The sequence below is a fragment of the Chiloscyllium punctatum genome, chromosome 1 (genome assembly GCF_047496795.1).
Source record: "Chiloscyllium punctatum isolate Juve2018m chromosome 1, sChiPun1.3, whole genome shotgun sequence".
In the NCBI taxonomy this organism is placed as follows: domain Eukaryota; kingdom Metazoa; phylum Chordata; class Chondrichthyes; order Orectolobiformes; family Hemiscylliidae; genus Chiloscyllium; species Chiloscyllium punctatum.
In genome coordinates this window covers 28,960,352-28,985,937 of record NC_092739.1, presented here as the reverse complement: position 1 = coordinate 28,985,937, position 25,586 = coordinate 28,960,352, and the positions used below count along the sequence as shown (strand labels likewise).

Genomic DNA, 25,586 nt, shown 5'->3' with positions numbered 1-25,586 from the left:
GAGAAGGGCAAGATTTAAAAGTGACCTGACTGGGAAACATTTTGAGAGGGTGGTGTGTGTATGGAATGAGCTGCCAGAGTTTAAAGCTTTGTCCCCTCGTGCTAGTCATCACAATAGATGTCTCAAGTCACCTCTTAACCTTCTTCTCTCTAACAAAAAGAGTCTCCAATCCCTCAGTCTTTCCTCATAAGATCTTCCCTCCATACCAGGCAACATCCTAGTAAATCTCGTCTGCACCATTTCCAAAGCTTCCACATCCTTCCTCTAATGTGGAGACCAGAACTGTATGCAATATTCTAAGTGCGGCCGCACCAGAGTTTTGTACAGCTGTAACATGACCTCATGGCTGTAAAACTCAATCTCTCTACCAATAAAAGCTAGTATGCTGTATGCCTTCTTAACAACTCTATTAACCTGAGGGGCAACTTTGAGGGATCTATGCACATGGACACAGATCTCTCTCCTCATCCACACTATCAAGAATCTTACTTAAGCTTCTGGTTTGCCTTAAACCTTTTAATTTTTTGATACCAATCTAGATTTTGGTTCATATTCTTTATGCCATGTGGATTTATTTTTCATGTATTTCCTATTTGAATATGCCCCATTGCTGATTTGTTGGCCTGGTCATCTTTCAGGCCTGTGAATTTGTATCAGATCCCTTAGATAAGCACATGGATGATTTTGGGATGGTGTAGGGGGACGAGCAGAGATAGTTCACAGGTCGGCGCAACATCTGCGCTGTATTGTTCTATGTTCTATCCCCTTTTAATGTTATCTCACTGGAAATTCTTACAATATGAAATATTTGGCCAAATCTTGTGGGTAAGTTACTGTGTTAAAAGGTTATTAAGGAGAAAGTTGGCTAAAACTTTCAGAGAATCAAAAAAACCCCACTTCCTGTTGGTTTCCACCATTCTGTTGTCTGACTTGCCTGTAGTATCGGAAACGCGCAGCATCCGAGGAGCAGGAGAATCGACGTTTCGGGCATAAGCCCTTCTTCAGGAATGAGGCTGGTGTTCTAAGCGGGCTGAGATAAAAGGTGGGGGTGGGGTGGGGTGGGAATTTGGGGGAGGAGCACTGGGAATACGAAAGGCCGGAGAGGGGGTGGGGGTGGAGGGGTTAGGAAGAAGATTGCAGGTCAAGAGGGCAGTGCTGAATCTGAGGGTTGGGACTGAGATAAGGTTGGGGGGGTGGGGGTGGAAATGAGGAAGCTGGAGAAATCTACATTCATCCCGTGTGGTTGGAGGGTTCCGAGGCGGAAGATGAGGCGCTCTTCCTCCAGGCATCGTGTGGCCAGGATCTGGCGATGGAGGCGGCCAAGGATCTGCATATGTCCTTGGCGGAGTGGGAGGGGGAGTTAAAGTGTTCAGCCACGGGGTGGTTGGGTTGGTTGGTGCGGGTATCCCAGAGGTGTTCCCTGAAACATTCCACAAGTCGGAACCCTCCAACCACATGGGATGAATGTAAATTTCTCCAGCTTCCTCATTTCCCCTCCCCCCACCTTATCTCAGTCCCAACCCCCGGATTCAGCACCGCCCTCTTGACCTGCAATCTTCTTCCCAACCTCTCCGCCCCCAACCCCTCTCCGGCCAGCACCCTCACCCTCACCTCCTTCCACCTATCGTATTCCCAGCGCCCTTCCCCCAAATTTCACCCACCCCTCCCCCCCCCCATCACCTTTTATCGCAGCCCACTTGGCACAGCAGCCTCATTCCTGAAGGGCTTATGGCCGAAACGTCGATTCTCCTGCTCCTCGGATGCTGCCTGGCCTGCCTTACATCTTACTTATCATGAATGCAGGCTCTTTCTCCTGCAATCATGTGGCAGATGATATATGTGCACTCGATGCTACCAGGACCTTGAAGGGTTCACATTGCTGGCATATGTTTAAAGCTCAGCTGCACACCACTTCAAAAAACTAAAGCCAGGAACTGTGTCCCACGGTGTGATGCTCCACCATTAAAAAGGCAAGGTAGCTTTTTGGGCATAGACCAAGAGGTGCAGCTGGATGGGGAAGGGAGAGGAGTGTCGTGCTTTACTTTGTTGACAGCCAGAGGAGACCAAACCATCAGATGTAGTCTTGACACTGATTGCAGCCGATATCAAAATGCAAATGCATTGAAATAAGGTAGCTGCTGCTAAATAGCAAGATTCTGAAGATGCCATTATAAAGCTTAAAAGGAAAAAAAAGGCAAATTATTCCCTCTCCAATAAAAGAGACCTAAGGGGCAACTTTTTCATGCAGAGGGTGATACGTGTATGGAATGAGCTTCCAGAGGAAGTGGTGGAGGCTGGTACAATTGCAACATTTAAGAGGCATTTGGATGGGTATATGAATAGGAAGCGTTTGGAGGGATATGGGCCGGGTGCTGGCAGGTGGGACTAGATTGGGTTGGGATATCTGGTCGGCGTGGACAGGTTGGTCTGAAGGGTCTGTTTCCATGCTGTACATCTCTATGACTGTATGACTCACTATTTTCACAAATTTCTTGCTATTGCCCACATCACTCCAGCTGGGGAAAACATCTGCCCAGAGAAAGCATTCAATTTAAGTTAGCACCCACTCCCAGCTCCACAACCACACCAGATCCCAGCTTCCAGCCCTGCCGAGTTTTCACCATCCTTCCAGACCTTCCCCTCACTGAGGACGAACGATCAGTCCTCAGCAAAGGACTCATCTTCATCCCCCTCTGTCCACGCATCAACGAAGTTAATACACGCCGTGATGTCGAACACTTCTTCCACCACCTCAGAGCTTACTTTCACAATCAGACTCCCGCCCATCTTCCAAGGACCCCTTCACCCATCTCCAACACACTGCATCAACCTGGACACCCCGTGCTGGCCTATTACCCACCCTCGACCTCTTCATTTCCAACTGCCGCCGGGACATTAACCGCCTCAACCTGTCGACCCCCTCCCCCACTCCAACCCCTCACCCTCAACGCGCAGCCCTCCAATCCCAACCTCACCATCAAGCCAGCAGATAAAGGGGGCGCAGTGGTAGTCTGGCGCACTGACCTCCACACCGCTGAAGCCAAATGCCAACTCGAGGACACCTCTTCCTACCGCCCCCTCGACCATGACCCCACCCCCTATCACCAAACCATCATCTCCCAGACCATACAGAACCTCATCACCTCAGAAGATCTCCCACCCACAGCTTCCAACCTCATTGTTCGGGAACCCCGCACTGCACGGTTCTACCTCCTTGCCAAGATCCACAAGCCTGACCACCCTGGCCCACCCATTGTCTCAGCATGCTCCTGTCCCACCGAACACATCTCTACCTACCTCGACACTGTCCTATCCCCCAGTCCAGGAACTCCCCACATACGTTCGAGACACCACCCACGCCCTCCACATCCTCCAAGACTTCCATTTCCCCGGACCCCAACGCCTCATCTTCACCATGGATATCCAATCCCTCTACACCTCCATCTGCCATGACCAGGGCCTCCAAGCCCTCCGTTTTTTTCCTCTCCCGACGTCCCCAACAGTACCCTTCCACCGACATTCTCATTCGTTTGGCCGAACTGGTCCTCACCCTTAACAATTTCTCCTTCAAATCCTCCCACTTCCTCCAGACCAAAGGGGTAGCCATGGGCACCCGTATGGGCCCCATCTATGCCTGTCTCTTTGTTGGCTATGTAGAACAGTCCAGCTTCCCTAATTACACCGGCACCACTCCCCACCTTTTCCTCCGCTACATTGCTGACTGCATTGGCGCCACCTCATGCTCCCACGAGGTGGTTCAGCAATTCATCAACTTCACCAATCCATTCCACCCGACCTTAAATTTACCTGGACCATCTCTGATACCTCCCTCCCCTTCCTGGACCTCTCCATCTTCATTAATGACGACCGACTTGACACTGACATTTTTTTTACAAACCCGACTCCCACAGCTACCTGGATTACACCTCTTCCCACCCTACCTCTTGCACAAATGCCATCCCATATTCCCAATTCCTCCGCCTCTGCCGTATCTGCTCCCAGGAGGACCAGTTCCACCACAGAACACACCAGATGGCCTCCTTCTTTAGAGACCGCAATTTCCCTTCCCACGTGATTAAAGATGTCCTCCAACGCATCTCGTCCACATCCCGCACCTCCGCCCTCAGACCCCACCCCTCCAACCGTAACAAGGACAGCACACCCCTGGTGCTCAACTTCCACCCTACCAACCTTTGCATAAATCAAATAATCCGCCGACATTTCTGCCACCTCCAAAAAGACCCCACCACCAGGGATATATTTCCCTTCCCACCCCTTTCCGCCTTCTGAAAAGACCCTTCCCTCCGTGACTACCTGATCAGGTCCATGCCCCCTACAACTCACCCTCCCATCCTGGCACCTTCCCCTGCCACCGCAGGAAATGCAAAACCTGTGCCCACACCTCCTCCCTCACCTCCATCCAAGGCCCTAAAGGAGCCTTCCACATCCATCAAAGTTTTACCTGCACATCCATTAATATCATTTATTGCATCCGTTGCTCCCGATGCAGTGTCCTCTACATTGGGGAGACTGGAAGCCTCCGAGCAAAGCGCTTTAGGGAACATCTCCGGGACACCCACACCAATCAACCACACCGCCCTGTGGCCCAACATTTCAACTCCCCCTCCCACTCTGCTGAGGACATGGAGGTCCTGGGCCTCCTTCACTGCCGCTCCCTCACCACCAGACGCCTGGAGGAAGAACGCCTCATCTTCCACCTCTGAACACTTCAACCCCAGGGCATCAATGTGGACTTCAACAGTTTCCTTATTTCCCCTTCCCCCACCTCACCCCTGTCTCCATGACTTGTCCTACATGCCTATCTTCTTTTCCATCTATCCGCTCCACCCTCCTCCCTGACCTATCACCTTCATCCCCTCCCCCACTCACCTATTGTACTCCATGCTACGTTCTCCCCACCCCCACCCTCCTCTAGCTTATCTCTCCACGCTTCAGGCTCTCTGCCTTTATTCCTGATGAAGGGCTTTTGCCCGAAATGTCGATTTTACTGTTCCTCGGATGCTGCCTGAACTGCTGTGCTCTTCCAGCACCACTAATCCAAAATCTGGTTTCCAGCATCTGCAGTCATTGTTTTTACCTAATACCTTTCACAACTTTTTTGAACTCAGATGAAATGTAAGTGAGGGAGGGGTTACAGAAAGTAGTCACATTACTCCATTTGCAATATTGACTGACTAGCTTCCATAGTCAGCACTGCTCAATGGTAGCAATTTTGTCAATGCGGCCATGGGTTCAACTTCCAATCCAGAGCTTTGAGCACATAAATCCTAGCTGACATTACTGTATTGTAGTAATGGAGCACTGCAATCTTGGAAGTGCAATTTTTCATATAAATTGTTAAACCGTATCAGTCAGATAGTTGAAAAAATCCCACATCAGTATCTGGATAAAAAAAAAGGAAGGGGATGGCACACAGAAGTTATCCTTCAACCATCACAATTGAGAGGTTAGCCAGGCAAGAACCTCATTACTTTTAGCCATATCCCACAAAAACAAAGTATTTGCTCCATTTCCCTACAGCGCTTCCAAAATTTGCTCCAGTTTAAGGGGCGGGGTGGGGGTGGGGTGGTTCCAATCATACTGCCACTTGGCAACATGATCCAAAGTTGTATTGTTTATCACATCTACAGAGAGGATACCTTCAGCTTTACCTAACCACCAACTCTTACTATTTCACTGCTGATAAAAACTATTAGACTGCTTTACGAACATCCAGGACTGGATGAGAGGAAATTTCCTTCAACTATACACTTGGAAGACTGAAGCCATTGATTTGTGTAAGCACTCCAAACCCCACCCCTCTTCCTGGCAAGAGACTAAGATTAAGCCAATCTGTTTGCAACTTTGATATCACATTTGATGAGTTTGACCTCATATTTCAAATATTGTATATCCTCATGCGTGCAAGTGTTGCAAAGTTGTCAAAATTGTTGATGTTTGCAGCGATGGCCTTTTCAAATTAATGCATCTTATTTTTCTTTCTTGTAGTGCTTCAGTCAATAGCTGAATAATTCCTTATATCATGCACATCTACTGCATGATGGCTCAATAGTTAGCATTGCTGCCTCACAGCACCAGGGACCCGGGTTTGATTCCAGCCTTGTGCAACTGTCTGTGTGGAGTGTGCACATTCTTGCCACGTCTGCTTGGGTTTCCTGCAGGTGTTCTGATTTCGCCATCGTCCACAGATGTGCAGGTTAGGCGAATTGCCCATAGCGTTCAGTGATATGTAGGTTAGTCATTGGAAATGTAGAGTAATAAAGGTGGGGAATAGGTCTGGGTGGGACACTTTGGAGGGTCAGTGTGGACTTGTCAGGCCAAATGGCCTGTTTCCACACTGTAAGGATTCTATGATAATCAATAAATTACTGGTGAAATCATATTTATTCTAGACTATTTCAAACATAAAAGGGCATTGGAATTGTACAAATTAGTTAGAGCAGTTTGCAGGGCTAATTTATTTTTGCATTAGGAGATGGGTGTTGCTGGCACAATACCTGTATTTGTCATCCATCCTCAGATACTCTTAGGAGGCATTCAAATCATTGTGGAAGTTCAAAGAGCTTTCAAACATCTTAAAAACACTAACTATTATATGTAGCAGTCTGTAAGTGATTTATGCTCTTCCATAAATGTCAAATTGGTTTAATTTTGTACATAAGTGTGTTTTGGTGAAACAGATTTTCCCATTTATCACTGTTCTTTCAAGCATAAATCTTTAAAACTCAGTACAATAGTCGAAACGATCATAAGTTGTTTAGGGCTTGGAAAGACTGATAACATGTTCAAATCACCTCAATGACTTTCTGATCCTTACTGTCCTTCAACAGTTTAGGAAAATAGGTATAGGCCATTCGCCCCCTTGAGTCTTTTCCACGATTTTCAATCCTCAAAACCACATTCCTTTGATGTCTTCATATCACTTGATGGCATTAATAATTAGAAATTTATCAGTCTCTGTCTTGAACTTACTGAATGATTGAGCTTCTATAGTTCCCTGAAACTGAGATTTCCAAAGATTTTCCATCCTAAGATAGCAAGTCCAGTCTTATCTTGGTCTTAAATGGTTTATCTTTTGCTCCAACACGGATCTCCCCCCCCCCCCCCCCGCTAAAAGTTTTAGACATCACAGCCATTGTGATCTACCTTATATCCCTGAGAGAACTGTCTATGTTTAAGATTTCTTTATTTTACAAAAAATAGAGATCTCCTCAATCTTTCAAAAAACCAAAAGAACTGTGGATGCTGAAAACCTGAAATGAAACATAAATTGCTGGAAAATTTCAGCAGATCTGGCAGCATCTGTGGAGACGAATTAGAGCTAATGTTTCAGGTTCAGTGACTCTTGTTCAGAGCTGGTTTTGCTCATCAATGTATTATTTGCATAACACTTAAACAGAGGCACAATGCTTTTTTCCTGGGAAAGATGAGGAAATAATTTAGGCGGAATGATTAAACACAAGGCCCAAGACATTCCTTTTTAAGGCTGTTTTGAAAAGTGGGAAGTAATATAGCAAAGGAGAGAGATTCAATAAACTAATTCCACAGGCACAAAAGCCTCAACATGAACATTCTGAATAAAAATCAAGTTTGAAAGGAGAAGGAGGCAAATAGACCCAAGTCAGAATAAAAAGTTAAAAGCAGTGATTTTAAGCTGCAAGAGGTTGCAGTGCAGTCATAGATAGATTTGCAAACAACAATTCTTAAAGCAATGCACGAAGGTGCAAAAAGCTAATGCAAATTGAGTGATGAGAAGGAAGCCAAGATAGATAATGTAAATACAAGGTAATTTGGGAGTTGGAGAACATGTGAAACTGGAAATATGCCAGAGGGGTTATGGATAGTGGAGTGACTGATTGTATTAAAGATTGCAGAAAGATTAATTGTCACCTGGTCTGAAATAGACAGAATATCACTGATTTTAACCCCAGCATTCTTTGGTACATAAATTGTGATGGAAGAATAAGGCAATAAAGTTAATAGTAATTACATGTTTAAGAGCCTTTGAAAGGTAAGTAGAGATTTGTGATATTTGGAAAAGGTGAAGGAATGTGGTATGGAAATTTTGAGCATGTAGTTAGCATGCATTTTTGCAGGTTTGTTAAAGAATATCCATAATGAAAAATGTTGAAAGGTGGGAAAAGTAAAACAATGACAAAAAAATGACAAATTATATCACCCAGCATCATTTTGAGTGGCAGAGCAGGCTCAAAGTGCTTAACGGCCTATTTCTGCTGAAGCTATGAATATGGAACCTGTACCAACAAGGTATTATTGTTAGTAATTCAGGAATTACATATACAAATAGATCTTAAATGGCTAAGTATACAATTGAGCCGGAAGTAATTAAAACTTTGCAATGATTAGATCAAGATAAAACACTCTTTGGGCCTTTGAACGAGCTACAATCCCTTATCAAAGCCAATAATTCTGACATAAACCCGGAAATCAAAACAATTAACAGTTTGATTGAAAAGGATCAAGTCTGCCAATGAAGGTGCTGTGATGAATTATGAGTAGTCACCAATAAGTTTTTATTGCAATCACACAGCATTCTGACATGGACCTGTATCATTGTTTGAGCAATATACTGGGGTCAATATCCTGGAATTCTCCATTAACACCATTGACAGAGCACCTTCAGTACATGATTTCATTGTTTCAATGAGAAGTTCCACAACAACGTTGGAGGATAATAATTCATGAATCTGTGCCATTCTTATCTCAGGTATTCAAACCAAATCTATTGATTGAAATGTTAAGTGGCATGATGTCCTTATTCTAGCACACTGCCCAATCAGTACAATAAATTACATGTTGCTAAAACAGTGATTCATGTATTTAATAAAATATTTGCGGCAAAATTTAATTTGGAGAAATTATACAAAGGTTCACTAATTTACGAACATCCGACTTACGAATGGGTGTATTTACGAATGTAATCCCCTGCATAGTTTTCAAATTTAAAAATCTGGACACATACGTTTTCTATACATATGCTGATTTTCATTTTCCTGAACCATGTTCTGACTTGCAAACAAATTGATTTGCAAATAGACTCCAGAACAGAACCCATTCACAAGTGCCTGTATTCTTATTTACCAAACAAAAACTTACTGTGTTGGTTCCTAAAAGCTTCAGATTGAGATTTTGCATGTTGTAAATATGATTCAAAGTCTTCTTCAACTGTCTCACTACACAGAACAGGGTAGAAAAGTAAAACAATCCATTTAGTTATGTGCACTGAAGTGCCTGTTTTTAGATATTTGACAAACAGGTAAGTCTGACAAAAACTGTACAAGGCACTAGTCAGACCATGCCTGGAATATGGAGAGCTGTTTTGGTCTAAGGAAAGATATATTGACATTGAAGGTGACCCAGACAAGGCTCACTAGGATAATACAAGGGGAGGACTGTCTTATGAGAAGTTGAATAGATTGGGGGGATATTCAATGGACTTAGAAGAATGACAGGTGACATTATTGTAAGCGTATTCTTAGGGGCATGATAGGTTAGATTTGGAGAGGTTGTTTCCCCTTGTGGGAGAGCAAAGGGCCTTATCTCAGTCAATCTGTGGAACATGTTACTGCTGGGAACTGTTGAAGCTGGGTCATTCGGCATTTTCAAGGCTAAGGTTTAACCAGTAAGGGAATTAAGGGTTATGGGGGAAAAGCACAAAGGAGTTGAGGATTATCAGATCAGCTATGATCTTATTGAATGCTGGCCGCAGTGATAGATTAAATAAGTGGGCAAAACAATAGCAGACAGAACACAATGTATAACAATATCCATTCTAGACAAAAAGATAATGTGAATACTTCCTGAATGGTGAACGGTAAGAGCTGTGGATGGAAAGAAATTTGGGATCCAAGTACAGAAATCACTGGACAGGAAAAAAAATAATTTAAAAGGATAATGGATTTGGGCATTTGTATTCAGTTAAGGGGTGGAAGCCGTATTACAGCTTCACAGAGGCCTGGCTAGACTCCATCTGGAACAGTTTTGGGCAACAACCCTCAGCAAGAATACAGAAGACTTGGAGAGGAGCTAGCACAGAATTACCACAACAATGCCAATGTTAAGAGAGTTAAGTTTTAAGGAAAGGTTGCAGAGATTAGGTTATACTCTTGAATAAAGGTGAGGAGGAGGAACACTGGGCAAATTCACTCCTTTTCAAGAAGCAAGAACTGCTTTTTATCCCCTGAACCAGCACAGATGGACTTGTATCTATTCAAACTTATTTATTCAAATTACAAGGGATTTACAACCACACAGCAATCTTTCACAACAACTTTGAAGTGGAAGCTTAAATGACACAATCAATTAAGTATTTATAGGCAAGTTAATTGACCACTGAATATGTTACAAGGATACCAAACAGAACCAGGAAACAACTGATATTTTTCTTCCTTAAAACACACTGATGTCAAATACTGCCACTGGTCGACTTAGCTCATTGATTGTTATAAGGTGGGAACAGCTTGGGAACATGCATGCCAGCTAGCTTCTGCTATTTTTTTGTAACTCCCATATGCTTTGCCATTTTAAGCTCTTGGGGAAAGTAATCGTCCAAAAGAAATAACGGGAATTCATAATATGTACTACAGTCGGTTCCACTACAACATGCATTTCTTCAATACAAATTTGCGATAATGCAATTGAAGAATTTAGATCATTATTTGTAGAACACCAACTTTCCTTACCTGTGTTGGCTATAACACGATTCTGGTCCCATTGGATTAAATGGTGCTGCGATTACACTATTCTCTTTTAATGCAGGATTGCATGGGAATGGAACTATCATATCAGAACAGACTGTATAAATAATTCTTAATCCTTATTTTACAAAAATTAAAAGATAAACATTTACAATATCTATTAATTATAGATATAATTGGAGCAGTTACAAATAAAAAAATACTTTAAACTTTAATACAAAAAAGATCTCACCTTTTTTGCTGATCAGAGCTTGAAGCAGACTTGGTCCTCTGTTTCAGCTTTTGCAGCCTTTGTTGCTATAAAGCACACACATTGATTAACTAATTATCTTTAGTTCATTAGTTACTATTACTTTATTTTTTAGACCAGAAGCTGGAAGATGAAGCAAGATGTAAAATATACAAGGTTTAACTTGCAGGTAGAGCCTCCATCAAGGTGGCCTTAAATAAAAAAAACATGAGTAGTAAAGCAGAAAGCAAACTACCAAGAAAAGGGAGGAAAAGTATTGAGCAGAAACCCCAAATATTCCAAAATAAAATATTTTTTCATTTCCTGCCTCAGGATCAAGTATCATACCGGAGCTAATCTTGAAATACTCCTAATACAGTCGTGAAAAAAGGTAAAATATGTAGTTTCACCAGGTATTTATATCAGATCAGTAAGCTACTCACTAAAATAAATAGATTGAACTGCAATTTAATTTCTTAAACAACATTTAAAAAGTTTTTAAAAAACTTCAAATAGGTTATTGCAATATTCCCCAGGTGTATTGACCAAATGACTTCAGGATGTAAATAACTTATTTTTATATCAAAAACAAGGAACCATAGATTCCTGAAATCTGAAAAACAATTTCTGGAGAAACTCAGCAAGTCTGGCAACATCTAGACAAAAAACAGTGTTAACGTTGAGCCCAGTGACCCTTCTAAAGAAATGGAGTTCAGAACTTCTACTTTCTTGCCACAGATGCTTTCAGAGCTGCTAACTTTTTCCAGCAATTTGTTTTTATTTTTATATAACATTTTGAAAATAAGGAAATGCTCAAGGAGCTTCACATAGGAGTGGACATCGAGCCAGAGAGAATGATTGTCAAAAGCTTGCACAAAGAGATAGCTTTCAATAGGTATCTCACCGATGAGAGTCAAAAACACAGATGGCGATTTAGGGAGAGAGCTCAGTGTCAGTAAGACCAAATGTCAATAATGGGACAAAAGAGTAACAAATGCATAAGGCCAGAAATGAAGCATTGTAATTGGTTGACGATTGTACAGCTGGAGCAAGTTACAGGCAGAGGATGGGATGAGGAGCCCTCTGATGAAGGGATTTGAACTGAAAAAGGACACAGTCAAGACTTTACATTGAAATATAAAAAGGAAGATGAATAGGCCATTCAGTTCTTCTAGCCAGCTCTAAAATTCAACACGATCATGGCGGATCGTCCAACTCTGTCTCCTGTTCCTGTTTTCTCCCAATAAGCTTTAGCACTAGACATCTACCCCCCACTTTTTGAAAACATTCAATGTTTTATCCTCGACCGATTTCTGTGGCAGAGAATACCACAGGCTCACCACACTCTGGGTGAAAAAAATTTTCATCTCAATCCTAAACTATCCTGTATCCTTAGACTGTGATCTCTGGTTCTGGACATCCCAATCATTCGAAACATCCTTTTTTGTCCTGTTAGAATGTTATTGGTTTCTATAAAGTTACCTTTCATTCTTCTAAACTCCAGTGAAAATACTCCTAACAGAGCCAATCTCTCTCTCCGCAGGTCAGTCCTGCCATCCCAGGAATCATTCAGGTAAAGCTCTGTGACACTCCCTCCATAGACAGAGCATCCTTCCTCATATAAGGAGGCCAAAACAGGTATGGTCTCACTAGGGCCATATAATTACAGCATGACATCCCTGCTCCTGTACTTGAACGCAGTCACTATGAAGGCTAACATACCACTTGCCTTTTGTACCTACATGCTTACTTTCAGGGACTGCTATACCAGCACTCCCAACTCCTGTTGCACTTCTCGCTTTCCAAATTTGTTACTAGATAACAATCGGCCTTTCTGTTTATGCCAAGGTGGATAACCTCATTAATCCACATTACTTCATTTGCCAATTTAGTCAAACTGTCCAAATCACAGTGAAGCATCTTTGCATTCTCCTCACATTTCACCCTCCCACCCAGCTTTCTGTCATCTGCAAACTTGATATTACATTGAGTTCCCTCATCTCAATTATGATATATTGTGAATAGCTAGCATCCAAAAATTGATCCATGTACCCCACTATTCACTGCCTGGCACTTGGAAAAAGACAGATTTCTCCTACTGTTTCCTGTCTGCCAACCAGTTCCTTATCCCAATCAGTACACTACCCCCAATCCCAAATGATTTAATTTTACATGCAAACCTCTTAAGTAGGCTCTTATCGAAAGCCTTCTGAAAATCTAAGCAAGCCACACTCACTGGCTACTCCTCAAACTTTTCTACTTAGATCCTCAAAAAAAAAGTCCAGTTGATTTGCCAAGCATTATTTTCCTTTTTGTAATTCCATGCTGACTTGGTCTGATACTGTCGCTGTTCTCCTAGTGCACTGCTACTAAATCTTTTTATAATGGACTCTTGCACTAGCCTCAATAATGATAATAGGGTATCTGGTCTATAATTTCCTGTTGTCTGCCTCTTTTTATAAATAATGGGGCTATATTAGCCACCCTCCAATCCATAATGACTTTTCTAGAGTCTATAGAATTTTGAAAGATGACCATCAATGCATCCATTATTTCAAGGGCCACTTCTTATAGTGTGGGGTTTATAATCCCAATAATTTCACAACACCAATCTCCGATTAATATTAATTTCCTTCTGTTCCTTTTCCTCATTACAGGCTGGTGTTCCCTAGCATTTGCAACATTATTTGTCTTCCCTTGTGAAGACAGAACCAAAATATGTATTTCTTGGTTTATCGTCTTTCTGTTCCCCATTATACTCTTCCCCATTTCTGATAGTAAGGAACTTATATTTGTCTCCATTCGTCTTTTTATTTTCATAAATCTATAGAAGCTCTAACAGTCAGTTTGATTAGATTCCCTACAGTGTGGAAACAGGCCCTTTGGTCCAACAAGTCCACACCGACCCAGACCCATTTCCCTCTGACTAACGCACCTAACACTATGGGCAATTTAGCATGGCCAATTCACCTGACCTGCACATCTTTGGACTGTGGGACGAAACCGGAGCACCCGGAGGAAACCCACACAGACACGGGGAGATCATGCAAACTCCACACAGACAGTCGCCTGAGGCGGGAATTAAACCTGGGACCCTGATGCTGTGAGGCAGAAGTGCTAACCACTGAGCCACCGTGCCGTTTGTAAGTTATCTGCAAGTTTACCCTCAATTTGTACTTGCTGCCTGTTAATTTCTTAGGCCTCTTTCGCTGAAATCTAAACTGCTCCCAGCCCTCCAATGTGTTGCCTTTTTTTGCCCAATTTGCATCCGCTTTCCAGTCAAGACTGTTTCATTATTGGAAAATTATTCATTTTTCCATGTGATTTTGTGGATGGAATCTTCTGCACTTACTTGTAGATTTTAGAAGGGTGGTTAAAGTTTCGGTATTAACTTCTCAATCTTTCGGGCAGGTCGGCTTTCCTGATGTCCTCTACATTTGTTAACATGTCATGAATACTCATCGACACCTTGGCTTGATGGAATTACTATCCTATCTCCCAAATTTGCACAGCATGTGTTCACAACTTGACCATACATGAGGGGCACATACCTGGTGAGATAGTCATCTTCTCCAAATTCTGGAGTGTACAAACGTCAACTAACTTGCCTCCTTCAAAACCAAGCCACTTATCTGTACAAATGCTTACAGTTTACAGAGTAAATCCTGATGAGGACAAGCAATTCAAGAAGTCTCAGTTGCAATGTAGTCTTGTTTGTTGTTGTTAGTCACTTGAGGGTAAGGGGTTAAGAAACCTTACCAAGCAAGCTGCTTCCCTGGTTTCCATACCAGCAACCTGGCCAGAATGGGCAGAGAAGCTCAAGCAAAAACGTTCCGATCAGGGTGGATCAGGTAGGAAGAAACAAAATAGAAGAGATTGAATTAAAGGACCTTTATCAGAGGCACTGTGTCAATCTGGGGAATGGCGGAAGGAAACTGGGATGCACAGGACAGAATCAGTGTTAGGGGCAAGGGGACAAAGAGGTGAGGTCTGTAATGTTAGGTCAGGGAATGGAATAGAAGAATTAGTGAATTAGGGAGGGAGAAAGAACAAGTGATTTGAATAAAACTAACATTGGAGATGGGAGTCACATCAGGAAATAGTAGGATTAAGCAAGATAGTGGTAAGGCTGATAGTCTCGTAGAAATTGAATATAGACCGACCATGCCAGAAGAAAAGGAGAAGGCTATCTATAATACTGGTGAAAGAGATGGGAAGGTGGTAGGTGAAGCATAGTGTGAAGTCTGAACAAATCAAATTAAAACTTAACCACGGTCTTTCTCCTAAATCAATCTACAAAAGACAGTCTTGTAACAAATGCGTAACCCAAATGGGAGGGTCCCCAGTTCTGTTTGCACATGTTATGGCACAGTGCAAAAAACACCCAAATGGGGGGTATCAAAACAGGAACTGAAAAATATTGTTGCGTGCTCAGTTAAGAACTTAGTACTGATAGGAAGGAGTAATTGCAGAATAAAGGTGTAGAAGCTCCATCAATTCCTAACATCAACATTTGAACCACATGTTGTGGTCTATTTAACTGAAAAAAGGACACTAAAGACTCATCAATAGTGGTGATGGTGGAAAGGCTTATGCTATGTGCAGCCGTGCATGAGCATTCACTGACCCATGAATCTGAAGGTTAAAGTCATGCAACAAAACTGTAATACAGACGGGAGATTCCAAAGTTGCTGGGCTATATCACGGGGGGGATCAAATACAAAGAGTCAGACTGCTTTTCATGCATGCAGCAATTGACTCAAAGTTAAGATTTGAGGCTAGATTTTACGTTAGGTTTTTCATTAAGGTATGTGGACAATCAGAATTATGATAAGATTACGGTGCAGAGGGATTTCTGTCCTAAGGGAAATGTTTCCTTAAATGATACAGTAGTTTGCTTGGCATAACTTTATTTGTTCCCTCTGCACCAAAAATCTATTACATTTCATGGCCAAAGCATTATTACGTACAGACGTGGGATTATGTGGGAACAGTGCTTACATGGCTCAAACCTCTATTTAAAGGGGTGTTCATGTAAGACAGAGACGTAGAGTGGCTAGCCTCTGCTGATTCATTCTTGAAATCCTAACAGCTCACTTATGCTCCGGAGCATGCCGAGAATACCAGCCTCTGCAGCACTCTACATGCTGCTTAACATGACACACTCGTACATGTGGTACAAAGTGTAGCCCATAAGCAAACGAATAACCAGAACCCTTATCAGACTAAAACAGAGTACAGGACTGTGCTCAAAATTACTATATTTGTTTAAAGTGCTAGTTCACACAGAAGGATGACACCCTTGCACATAAGTTGACTCCTTGACAGTTGTAGTGGAGCTTCAGAAAGCCTGTTCACGCTATGCCAGCTTGCCACTGATAGCATTGGCAGGTATCTTCTAGTGGTCTGGGACCTGGAGACCTCTGCTGCTGGGGTGTTTCCAGCAAACCACCATAACACCCCACACCACCGCTCCCTCAAAAAGTATGACCTCCCTGGAGGGAAGTTGAAGACCCTTTGCAACCCCCCCCTCTTTCATTGAGCCAATAAATTGAATGCATCCATAGCTTGAGAAATAAACTCCCCCCTGCATCCATACATGTACCCTAGAGCCACAACAGCATTCAGAACTTGGGCCGACTCCTAAGTCTTTCATGATAGCCAATGCACGGTCTCTGGCACCTCTTCAGACATTTCTCTGCTTGCTCCCTTCTTCAGCTCTTCAATAGTCTACTCCAGAAGTTCAGCATTTGTACTAGACTCAGGAGAGGCCTGATTCCCAGCAAGTCTCTTGGTGTTGGAAATCTTGGCTGTTTCTTCCTTCTTTGGCTATGGGTCCATATTCTGGTGGGCACAGCGTTGGCATGAGCTCAAGCCTTCTCTGGAGAGTTGTCTACTGAGTAAATGCATCTGCGCTGCTGGGGAAGAGGCCCTCAATGGCGCAATCTGAGAGACACTTACTGTTCCTTTTTAAAATTGTCTAAAGTGGCTGATGGAGGTAGCCCTTCTGCTCCCTTTTGTCCTAGATCGAGTGTGGAATCAGGAGGCTGTATGAAGAAACAAAGATTTTTTTAATTGCACAAACTGACACCCTTACTCAAGGTCTTATAAATGTTGGTGCTTGATGTCCAGAAGTGGAGTAATAGATTGGAGCTTCTCAGCCTAGATGGCTTCAACTATCCGAGCAGCCCTTCATCCCTGGCATGCTCTCTTTTCACATTAGCAACTTGCTTCTTGAAGGGGTTTGGAGGCTTATGTCAAGTGTTCTCTACAACCCCTCTCCCTCCCAATGACCCGGACACATTGTGCACACAGTAAGCTTGATTCTTCTCCTTTTGAAGTAATGATGTAGAAGAGTCAATAGTTTGTGTACTCGAGCTCGTTGCCAGTATTGGCAGATGCGGTAGAGGAATCAATCATCAAATCTCTGATTGTGTGGAAGACACTTCTAAGAATATGGGTGATGTTTGCGCTAAAGTTTCTGAATGAAAGGTGGTTCCATGTTTTGATGATGCAGTAAAACCAATGATGTTCGTGCCTGAGTTCTAACGTGCTCATCGCAAAGCTCTCTTTTCTGGTCCATAATTTGGAGCAGCCGGTTTGAACTGGGGTGAACAAAATTAAAAATCACAACACCAGGTTAATGTCCAACAGGCTTATTTGGAGGCACTAGCTTTCGGAGCGTCGCTCCTTCATTAAGTGGTTGTCCACCTGAAGAAGAAGCAGCACTTCCAAAGCTAGTGCTCCAAATAAACTTCTTGGACAATAGCCTGGTGTTGTATGACTTTTAGCTTTTTCTGTCCAGTCTTTGTCCCGCATAAGTCTTTGGCGAGAAACAATGTATACGATCTCTTGGGTGTGAAGATCAGTAATCTGTCAGTGCATAAACTGAGTGTTGCAGCTCCTTTCGTCAGAAGTGTGTGGGGCGAGGTAGCGTCACTGCATTACACGCAGGGCATTTAAATTAATATCAAGGCATCTGACGGAGATATCTTGTATCTGGTTTCCTCTACAGTTGCAAAATGGATATGAGGAATTGAACAGACAAGTTTACATGCCCTGGCAGAATTCAGTAGACCATTCACCACCTTGCGAAACTAGAACCTGGTTCTCTGGATGCTACCCAAGGATGCTGACCTTCGCAGCCATTTCTGTCCAGTCTGCTTTCATTGTATGGCAAAGAACTGACCCTCTCTTGTAGATAGTCTTCTAGGAGATAGCAAGAATCTCCAGGAAAGTGCTGCTAAATGCGGTGTCATTTTTTGCCTGGTCTGCGACCTCTCTAGGGTGTACTTGGAAGTTGAAGCCTGGAGGAGAGCAGATCTTCCTGCCTATACATAAAATTTGGTGCTTCATCCATGTATGTATAAGCAATGAGCTGAGAAGAATACAATCATGTCAGAAAACCCAACCTGCCCCTAAGTAGAATACCTCCCACTTTTAGATCTGCATCCACATATTGTCTGACACAAACAAGCTTCCACCCTGTGCTTTAAAAAACAGTCTGTCAATGATGCAAGTGTTTATATGCATAACAATTTTCATTCATTGCAGCAAGGCTCTCATTTATTGCCAGTTATATTAAAGATTAAAATTCACATTGATACTTGGTGAGTTTGATGTTAAAGTCAATGGATTCAATTTCAAATGATGATGCTCAGGTAGTTAGCCTCCTCATAGAAAGTAATGGTTGTTTGTTCAGATCATATCACTGTCGAATAATTGGATTATTGTTGATATCAAAACAATCAAATTAGAGTATGTGGACAGGATGGTAGAAACTGTCTAAGTGAACTGGTTACTTAAACTGGCAATCTGAACATAAACTATGGTTTTATTGCAGAGGCATCAGCATGAGTTGGTAGCACAATTGTACTAGACCTGCTGTTTAGTCAGACAAAGGAGAGGTCCGTACTGTGTAGTTTCAAATCCTTAAACAATGCCATGTTCCCCAGTATTAGAGCATCGATGAAATGTTGATGTTTAATATTAAAGTAAAACTTAAAAAGCAGTCTAGCAGACTACAGTAATCCAAATAAATTTAAGTTTGAAACGTTGGCTTGCATCAGACGCAGTTATACTGTGGCTGATGTGAAATCCACCACTTCAACTTCAAGGATTCTGACATTTTGTGTACTCAGATTGACTACCTCAAAACAAAGTTATTCTCTTCTCCATGCATCGAGCTGCAAGAGTGCAAATACCGCTGGCCTATTCAATTACCTTATCTGGTAATGTCAACACACGACCATTGATAATTTCTTCTAGCTGTGTATTTATAGTTAATCTGAGCACAGTCAATATATTTTGCGTACATTCTAAAACTAGATAAGGCTTTGCTGTTGGGGGAAAAAAAACCCTACAGTAACATGACATAATTAAACTTGTAAACAAGAGATGTGTAAATAAATTTGCAGATCATAACCAAACATGGGCTTCATGCCCTCACCTCCAAAAGCTTTTTCTGCTTTGTTGCCCTGGCTGCTTCACGCTGTGCAGCATAAAATGCTTCTTCTTCTATCCTTAACTGCTCCTCTTGTGCAGCTAACTGCATGTGAATGAAATAAAAAGGTTAACAAATGATAAACCTCTCTAGAAAAAAAATCAAAATTATATTACAAGCATTTTCAGCAGTAGGTTAGTGCTCCTTACATGAATTTTAATACCAAATAAAGAATGAACAATTTAATTACAAACAAAAATGAAAACAAAGAAAAATAAAATTGAGAATAATATAAATTAAAACGTAACAAGAGAATGGTAAAACTTACTCTTGCTATTCACTACTGAGATGTCTGGATGAAATAGTCCATCAATAAGGAAACTCAATATTTAGTTTCAAACACAGATGTCAGGAGATGTCAGCACAGTTTGGGGTGGGGGGGGGGGGGTGTGGGGGGGAGGAGACACATTTTAGAAACAGGGAATGTAATTAAAAAGAGCCAAAGAGTATTGGGTTCATCAGCCTTCTCAGGCAAACGTTCCCTAATTTTCTGCTCTTTTAGGACAGCGATGTGGTTCACTTTTGTGTGAGCTGTCTCAATGATCTTCCCTTGTCACTTATTTCATTCATTACCCCATGTACAGAAAAGTTTTATTTAAGTACCCAAGAAACTTCTAATTTCCTATTGTTTCTGTCAAATTAAACATAATTTTCAAATCAGTATAGATAATTTGGAAGATTTTCAATATAAAATAATTTTTAAAATTTTAAATCTGTTGGATCATTTTAACCTCTTTCCCAGGAGGAGAAAAAAAAATTTCTTTGATCTTCTCTATAACCTGGATTCCTAATTCACACTGTACCCTCTTTAGGATGGTCACATTTCCATTTCACGATAACCAGCTCTTTTCATTTTTTTTATACTATCCCCTCTTTGAAAACAAATCAGTCTTATTAAGCAGCAATGACATACATTTGACTGACTTTAAAAAGTGAAAAACTGCCTCTATTTCTTGGTAATCTTTCCCTTCCTATTCTGTTCCTCAAGAAGCTGTTGATTGTCTGCACATGGGTGCCAGTCATCCTCAAATTTGTAAGACAGAAGAGCGAAAATCAAAACTGTATTCACTTTGATGACAATCTACTCATTTTGGTGACGACCAAGAAAATATATTCAGTCAAGGTGGCTTGCCTGTAAGCCTTTCTTTACAATTTTTTTTTTTTTTTTTTTACACTGGACAGCTGCCAATACAAAATATAAATAACTAAATATTTATTCTAATGGGTAAAACCACAGTTTTGCTGCCTATTATATCGGATTGCATTATATATCAAAACAAAGCAAATTAAACATATACAGCGATTTGATTGTTAAAATATATGCCATAGATGCTCATACAAGGGGTTGACAATGTCTGGAAACTGGCCTTCAATGCTTGCAAATAATGCATGCTCAAACATTTCTTCAGGTTTTGAGCTCAACTTCGAGCACAAAGTTTCCAGTAAGATGGCGGTGAAGTAGGGCTTTGCAGCCCAGAAGAAAGTGAGGACTGCCGATGCTGGAGATCAGAGCTGAAAATGTGTTGCTGGAAAAGCGCAGCAGGTCAGGCAGCATCCAAGGAGCAGGAGAATCGACGTTTTGGGCATGAGCCCTTCTTCAGGAATGAGGAAAGTGTGCCAAGCAGGCTAAGATAAAAGGTAGGAGAAGGAACTTAGGGGAGGGGTGTTGGACCACCCACCACCTTTTCCTCCGCTACATCGACCACTGTATCGGCGCTGCCTTATGCTCACACGAGGAGGTTGAACAGTTCATCCACTTTACCAACACCTTCCATCCTGACCTCAAATTTACCTGGACCGTCTCAGACTCTTCCTTCCCCTTCCTAGACCTCTCCATTTCTATCTCGGGCAGCCGAATCAACACAGACATTTACTATAAACCGACCGACTCCCACAGCTACCTAGACTACACCTGCTCCCACCGTGTCCCCTGTAAAAACGCCATCCCATATTCCCAATTCCTTCGTCTCCGCCGCATCTGCTCCCAGGAAGACCAGTTACAATACCAAACAACCCAGATGGCCTCCTTCTTCAAAGACCGCAAATTCCCCCCAGACATGATCGACGATGCTCTCCACCGCATCTCCTCCACTTCCCGCTCCTCCGCCCTTAAGCCCCGCCCCTCCAATCGCCACCAGGACAGAACCCCACTGGTCCTCATCTACCACCCCACCAACCTCCATATACATCGTATTATCCGTCATCATTTCCGCAACCTCCAAACAGACCCCACCACCAGGGATATATTTCCCTCCCCTGCCCACCAGCATTCCGAAAAGACCACTCCCTCCGTGACTCCCTTGTCCGGTCCACACCCTCCACCAACCCAACCTCCACTCCCGACACCTTCCCCTGCAACCACAAGAAATGCAAAACTTGTGCCCAAACCTCCCCCTTTACTTCTCTCCAAGGCCCCAAGGGATCCTTCCATATCCGCCACAAATTCACCTGCACCTCCACACACATCATTTACTGCATCCACTGCACCCGATGTGGCCTCCTCTATATTGGGGAGACAGGCCGCTTACTTGCGGAACATTTAAGAGAACACCTCTGGGACACCCGGACCAACCAACCCAACCACCCCATAGCTCAACACTTCAACTCCCCCTCCCACTCCACCAAGGACATGCAGGTCCTTGGACTCCATCACCAGACCATAGCAACACGACGGCTGGAGGAAGAGTGCCTCATCTTCCGCCTAGGAACCCTCCAACCACAAGGGATGAACTCAGATTTCTCCAGTTTCTTCATTTCCCCTCCCCCCACCTTGTCTCAGTCCCAACCCTCGAACTCAGCACCATCTTCCTAACCTGCAATCATCGTCCTGACCTCTCCACCCCCACCCGACCTATCACCCTCACCTTAACCTATCGCATTTCCAACTCCCCTCCCCCAAGTCCCTCCTCCCTACCTTTTATCTTAGCCTGCTTGGCACACTTTCCTCATTCCTGAAGAAGGGCTCATGCCCAAAACATCGATTTTCCTGCTCCTTGGATGCTACCTGACCTGCTGCACTTTGCAGCCCAGGGCTCACCCACTCTTCTTTTCTCTTCTCTCAGTTTCTTTTTGCTCTTTTATTTTACTTACCTCTTGAAGAACATATTGGTGGCGGTTAGTGAATCCAGCACGGGCTCGTGGTAAGTATGGGTTCCTGGCAGCATCTGCACCAGCAAGGCAGTGTTGTGGCCGGGCGCCGACTCTGAGCTGCTGCAGTGGAGGCGGGTTTGAGTTCCCAGGGGTGTCTAGCGCAGAGTCATGAAGGTGAGTTTGGGCCCAGTACGAGACAAAGCGGCACGGTAGCACCTGCATCGGCGAGATGGGCCTGAAGCTGGTTCATGGTGGCAGTGGGGTCAGTGGCATTGGTGGCATCTGCATTGGCGAGGTCCAGCAAGGATTCAGTAGTGAGGAAGTCAGTAGCAACTTTTGTTCCAGCAGTGGCAGCACGGCGAAGGGGGCTCATGCCAAGGCCACCAGGCCAATGACCCGTGGAGGAGCAATTAACTAGGAGGACAGTAAAGTTGAATGCTTTCTCTTTACTATTTTTCTGCCTTTATACTTTGTTTCGGTTTATTTTTCTGTTTTAAGATGACACCGGAGTGTGGCAACACTTCACTATATTTTGTAACTAAATACATGTGACGACAAATAAATAAAATAAAAATACCAAATTAATTCACTAAGTTATCTTGAAGGCCATTTATATTCTATACTAATTTTTGATGTCAAACGATTCTCCTATAGTATGCTGTCAACTAACAGGCTGAAAAGCTGATTTCTTATACTATTGATTTATTGCAATCACATTGCACAGGATATATTGAAACGTCATCTCATTACATGAGAAAATGTCCATGCACACTATATTTAATCAATACCACTAGCCATACCTTTTTGTATGTTGGTAAAGTGTCTGTGATCCAGGGGAAAGATGGGAAAGGGAAAGGGAAAGGAATTGGAACATAACATTTGGACCGCACAGTGACTCAGTAGTTAGCATTGCTGTCGCTCAGTGCCAGGAACCCAGGTTCGATTCCAGCCTTGGACAACTGTCTGTGCGGAGCTTTTCTGTGTCTACGTGAGTTTTCTCCAGGTGCTCTGGGTTCCTCCCACAGCCCACAAATGTGCATTTCAGGTGAATTGACCTGGCTGAATTGTCCACAGTGTTCAAGAATGTTCAGGCTAGGTAGATTAGCCACAGGAAATGCAGGGTTACTGGGATAGATTAGATTACTTACAGTGTGGAAACAGGCCCTTCGGCCTAACAAATCCACACTGACCCACCGAAACGCAACCCATCCAGACCTATTCCCCTACATTTACCCCTTCACCTAACACTATGGGCAATTTGACATGGCCAATTCACCTAACCTGCACATTTTTGGATTGTGGGAGGAAACCAGAGCACCCGGAGGAAACCCACGCAGAGTCACCTGAGGTGGGAATTGAACCCAGGTCTCTGGTGCTGTGAGGCAACAGTGCTAACAACTGTGCCACCCACGGATACAGTAAGGGGTTGATTCTGGATATAATTCTCTTTGGAGGGTCAGTGTGGACTCAATGGGCCAAATGGCTTGCTTCCACAAGGTAAGATTTCTATGACTTCAGGTGGAAAACCACTCTGAAAATTTGGATACCTTCTAAGTTGGAAGAAATTACAGCTACAATAGTCTTAAACAGATTTTTGTTTTTAAAAATGTCACAATTCAGTGTTCGCAGTTTCAAAAAAAATCTTACACTTGTTTGTCCCCAAGTGACACGTTTTCATTCATTCATTCATTTACCCCTTTAAACTCAAGGAAAAAATAGCTAATACTTCTATAATGTAACATTTTAGTGACATGACAGTTAGCAACAGAGCCTGCAATGGAAGAATAAAACTTAGTAAAACTTAGTGTCAGTTCTACTTAAATAAATGACATAAATATAGACAACTCTCATTTTCTCTTACAACTATGTGCACATTCCATATTGATGTCAAATCAACAGCCATTGGGTTTGAAGCACCTGGAGGGGAGCTACTGAGAGTTGAGGACAATTTCCTATGATGTATTTGACAGCCTTCTTTGGCTTTATAGCATTTGAGGTAAAAAAAAGTTCCACAAAGATTCCCTGCTTTCATCAGATATTTATGCTGTGAAACAAAACATGTGCAGATGCCCACAGGGATTTATGTTATTCAAAAGTTACAGTTCAGAATGGTGCCAGATTCCTTACTCCAATTATTTTAATGGGGAGTGATCGTTCAAATGATCTGATTTTTTTCAAGTCCAAAAGCTGCCATAAACCTTAGAACTGAAGCTTGGATTTCACCAAGAGATATTAGTTCTATCTGGTATTAGGTAATTTGAAACTAGTAATTGGACTAACATGAAACATTTAGAAAGGATAATTTACTTATTCTTCACATTTAATGACATTAGTTCCTCAATTCAAAACAAAATCCTTTCCGTTCAAATACCGTCTTTATTTTAAGGGATTCATAAAACCAGTTTAACTCTTTGGAGTTTTATATTCATATTATGATAAGATTTTAGAAATCTGTATGGAAACTTATAGGTGGATTTTTAATAGCATATATTACAAGTAGCTTTCACAATTGTGTATTTTGAACTAATGAAAGAAAAACTATATTTTTTCAGAATGCAACAGTTTTTCATAGTCTTTTTCACTGACTTGTTTTCAAATTGGACACAGGCCACATTATTATTTGTGGGGGTGGGGGAGAGAGAAAGGTAATGGTGCAGGAGGTTAAGGGGCATGGGTTGGGGGGGGGGTGCAATTTTACCAAAGTCCATGTTAATTGACAAACTTAGAAAGCTGGGGTTACTCTTCTATTGGGTCAACACCAATTTAATATAGGGAAACAGTGGTTTAATTTTGTAGAATCCCTACAGTGTGGAAACAAGCCATTTGGCCCGACAAGTCCTCTCCAAGTCTCCAAAGAGCATATCACCCAGAACCACCCACCTACACTAGCCCTGTAGCCCTGCATTTCCTAATCCACTTAACCTGCATATCTTTACAGCATGGGAGGAAATCAGAGCACCGGAGGAAACTCATGTAGACATGGGAGAATGTGCAAACAGTTTAAGAGTTAGTTTAGTAGGCAAGT

At 42.6% G+C, this 25,586-nt stretch overlaps 1 protein-coding gene across 2 annotated transcripts in view; it reads right to left on the bottom strand.

The window, feature by feature from the left end:
• The window catches only part of ap1ar (adaptor related protein complex 1 associated regulatory protein), a 120,943-nt gene that overhangs the window by 9,903 nt on the left and 85,454 nt on the right, over positions 1–25,586 (bottom strand). The window contains exons 6-8 of one of the 2 annotated variants that reach the window (XM_072583418.1): positions 19,418–19,516; positions 10,972–11,036; positions 9,139–9,215 (exon numbers count right to left, since the gene is read on the bottom strand). In XM_072583418.1, coding sequence (XP_072439519.1) covers positions 9,139–9,215; positions 10,972–11,036; positions 19,418–19,516 — 241 coding nt within the window. The remainder of the gene's footprint in view (positions 1–9,138; positions 9,216–10,971; positions 11,037–19,417; positions 19,517–25,586) is intronic. The other variant, XM_072583512.1, reaches the window with a different exon arrangement.